Here is a 3,727-nt window from a genome sequence, read left to right on the forward strand (position 1 = left end):
TCTGGATCCGTTGCGCCACTTCTTCGACTCCGCGGCAGATCTCATCGTGTTTCTTTAGGGTATTTAAGGATGTAAATGACAGCAAGCAGCAGTCGCAGAAGTACTTTTTGCCTTTGTGCTTAGTATGTCTGTAGAATAGTCTGCTAATGTGTTTAACCCATGAGTAGTGTCCGCCGTGGTAGAATAAATGTACGCGCTCTCCTTTACTTTTTGACAGAACTAACGGTACTATCGTCTGCTCTCTGACTCCGTAAACGTTAATTGCTAGATCGTTTATTTCCTCAAATATGGGGATGTCTACCAACTGCATGGGAAATTCCACACCATCCCACTCTAAATCATCTGTGGGATACTTACTTGTCCTACAGGGATCCTTCTCTGCTGGATACAGTGCAGACCTGATTGCCCACATAAAGCATCGATTGTCTTCATTCTTCACGTTTACAATAGCCTTCTTCCTTTCTACCCACGTTGGTAGCGGTACGTAACTCCCCCCTCGTATGGGTACGTACCTGGCTATACTTATCTCTATTCCTTCAACCTCCTCTACTGTCCAACCCGATCCTTCTTTCGTGTAGTTAGACAGCGACTCCATTATTGCTTCTAAGGCTTCACTGAGTGACCTATCCAGATTCGTGGATTCTAATATCACTAACGACTTTGATCGCAACATTGCTGTCGTCATTACCTCGTCTTTTGACAAACTTACTTCTACCATTATGCTCGCTTTCAGGGCTCCTAATTCTTCTATACCTTTTCGGAGAGTCCTTTTAACCTTCCTTTCTGACTGACGCCAAAACTGTCTAACGTCAATCTCACCGTTACCGGGTATTGTCACCGTGCTGAAGTTGCTTTGGGATTCCATCTATATAATAGGAAATATTTTATACCTAATACCAAGCACTTTTTAGGTCGTCGTAGTCGTACTCACAGTCCTGACAATGCCAAAACAATTTAACCTTAGTCTCAAACTTCTTACCACATCCACAATCATAACTGCTCATACACTTCGTCTTCATTTTCAAATGCTTTTTCAAATCCGCTTCTTTCTTAAAAGTTCTCTTACAATCTTCGCACTCCATATATAGACTAACATATTTGCGCTGTTGCCCCCAACCACACTTGGAGTGGGTTGTTTCCGTAGGTGGATTTTTGACACGGGTCTTGCCCGTGTTGAGATTGCGCTGGAACCCCCATTCCCTATACTACTTGGCTCGGTAACAGTCGAGTATGGATATAGTAATTCTCATGCGTACTGTATAAACCAATCACAGCTGTTGTTTGCTATACTACTCTTGACTTACAGAGTATTGAGCTTGAAAGCTCCATAGAATGAATTGTTGAAGATTCTTTCAATACGGTTGTTATCCAACAAACTAGAACAAACGAACCAAGGATTTGTTCATAAACTGGATGAAGTTTGAAACTCGAAATAACCTTTTACTTATTCTATTGGCTTCTTAGAAATATGTTTCGCGTTAGCTAGTAAGGACTAGAATTGGGGAGGGAGGGAGGGGGTGGGAGGGGTGGGAGAGAGGGGGTGGGAGCGAGGGAGGGAGAGAGGGAGGGAGAGAGGGAGGAAAAGAGGGGATAGGAGAGAGGGAGGGAGAGAAGGTGAAAGGTAAAGAGAATGGGAGGGAGCGAGGGAGGGAAAGAGGGAGGGAAAGAGGGAGGGAAAGAGGGAGGGAGAGAGGATGGGAGGCAGGTAGACAGGGGGAGGGAGGGAGAGAGAGAGAGAGGGAGTATCTAAATTCCTATTTGTCTCAAATGTAGATGGTGCTCCAATTAAATAAACTATTTTTGTATTAGATAGTATTTCATTTTGAGAGCTTACAGTAGGGTCAGCAGAGAGCTTCTTTTAAATGTTAGGTGCGGCACCCTCCTTAGTTTGTTGTTAGCAAAGAACCTGGCATCAAAGGCACCATGTAAGAAAATGGCTGACCAGCGCACGAAAACAAGGTCACCCAGTCACCTTGCAAGGCTGAGCAAGGCTGCTCATACAAAATAAAGGTGGATAACGCGAATTCAGGTCAAAACAAAATGTTCGTGCACTTGTCAGCCATTACGAGAACGGTGTATAACCTTGCACCAAATTTATCTTTAAAATTTTGATTTTTTCCCACATGTATTTACTTACATATTTTCGATGGGATTCTTATCGAAATCGGGAAAATCGGGAATATCTGTGAACTGATTACTCTGTATGACTCTGAAAGTGGAAAATATAAAAGTTTTCGAGGGAACATGTCTGTGGAATGTCACGGATATGACGTCCATCAAAACCTATTAAAGTATGCTTACACTAGCGTCGTGAATGGAGTTTTTCTTACAGGGTTTTCAAGTTCTTTAGTTGCAATAGATATCCATCAGGTAGAGTTGTCAAACGGTTTCTCCCCAGTGATCTGCGGATGTTAAGTTCACAAGAAAAAAGCTCATAGAGGTTTGCACTACCACGTGATGGCAGCCATGACAGGAGTCACAACAATAATCTTTTTCCCTTAAACTGAATATTTTCTCATGTAAATCAGATTAGACCAGATTCTATTGTTCCTGTCTCCAGCCATGGCTGCTATCGCGTGATCGTGCAAAACCTCTTTAGTACAAGGTGATTTTACTAGGCGCGCAAAACACGACTCTGATTCCGGGATCTAGCTATAAATAGACCATTTTCGAGTTCCAAATTACTGCTGTGTTCCTTGACTACAGACTCATATACTCAGGCTTAGCCTCGAATCAGTGTCTAGATATTCATAAATACCAACTTTAAAGTAACGAATGCACAACTTCAACAATATGAGCACTTTGAAACTTGACGGAGCTTGACTGGAACACGTGAATATTCGAGGCTAACCCTGAGCAACAGAGAAAATGAAACTGGAGTATTCAGGTGCTGAGTAAAATTATTCCAAATGCTAATATTGTTCTGTCCCCTGTGACGTCATAGTAAAATTTGGCAACTTTTTTTTTCTTATGCAAAACGACTGCCATCCAACATGGCTAACATTATGTAATGCTTGATCAACTGTCCTCGTATGGAAAGGAAAGAACATATAATTGCTAAATAGAAAAGGCGGTCGGACCTTCACGCTAGAAAATATGATAAACTTCAAAAATATTTTCTGTCAAAAAACGGACTTTGAGTATTTAAATGAATTTAATTCAGTGTTTTGAAAAAGAAATGCTATTTTCTTTACGTGTGTGTGTGTTTATTCATATCTCATTTCTTTACCTTTCTATCTGTTTTCTCATATCGTAATACCATGTAATGTGAAGTAATTTAGAATAATAATAAAGCATTAAAAAATCGAAAATAAAAACTGTCCTTATATAACTGGGCCGGGTTGTTCAAAGCTGGATTAGCGCTAATCCAGGATTAACTAAGAGTTAACCAAGGATTAGCACTAATCAGGCTTTGAACAACTGGGCCCAGTACTTTTATTGTGTTAAATTAAGATCAATTTTGTACTTACAGACTGGTAAGATCTTTACATTCTTTGAACGCATCTTTCTCGATGTGGTGTATCTGGTTTCCTTCGAGAAAACTGCAAATATTTTGTAATTCTAACAAAGGCATTTTTATTTGATACTATTTGTTTACATTTTTCCTAATTTTAAATGTGTTTTTTATCTTCTTCTTTTTTTCCTTTTTTGAAAGAATCACCTGTGTATTTACTAAAAAAACTATTTGCCTCAGCCTCAATTATTCACGTCTCTATCACTGCAAGCT

General features: G+C 40.2%; 1 protein-coding gene across 1 annotated transcript in view; it reads right to left on the bottom strand.

Moving 5' to 3' along the window:
- Positions 1–1,300: 1,300 nt before the first annotated feature.
- The window catches only part of LOC116296450 (uncharacterized), a 10,422-nt gene continuing 7,995 nt past the window's right edge, over positions 1,301–3,727 (bottom strand). The window contains exons 13-16 of the mRNA XM_089038036.1: positions 3,471–3,542; positions 2,331–2,402; positions 2,138–2,209; positions 1,301–1,376 (exon numbers count right to left, since the gene is read on the bottom strand). Of these exons, the coding sequence (XP_088894162.1) occupies positions 1,301–1,376; positions 2,138–2,209; positions 2,331–2,402; positions 3,471–3,542 (292 nt within the window). The remainder of the gene's footprint in view (positions 1,377–2,137; positions 2,210–2,330; positions 2,403–3,470; positions 3,543–3,727) is intronic.

The sequence above is a fragment of the Actinia tenebrosa genome, unplaced genomic scaffold (genome assembly GCF_029948245.1).
Source record: "Actinia tenebrosa isolate PJP-AT-01 unplaced genomic scaffold, QUT_ActTen_1.0 PGA_scaffold5__44_contigs__length_20552954, whole genome shotgun sequence".
NCBI classification, from domain to species: Eukaryota; Metazoa; Cnidaria; class Anthozoa; order Actiniaria; family Actiniidae; genus Actinia; species Actinia tenebrosa.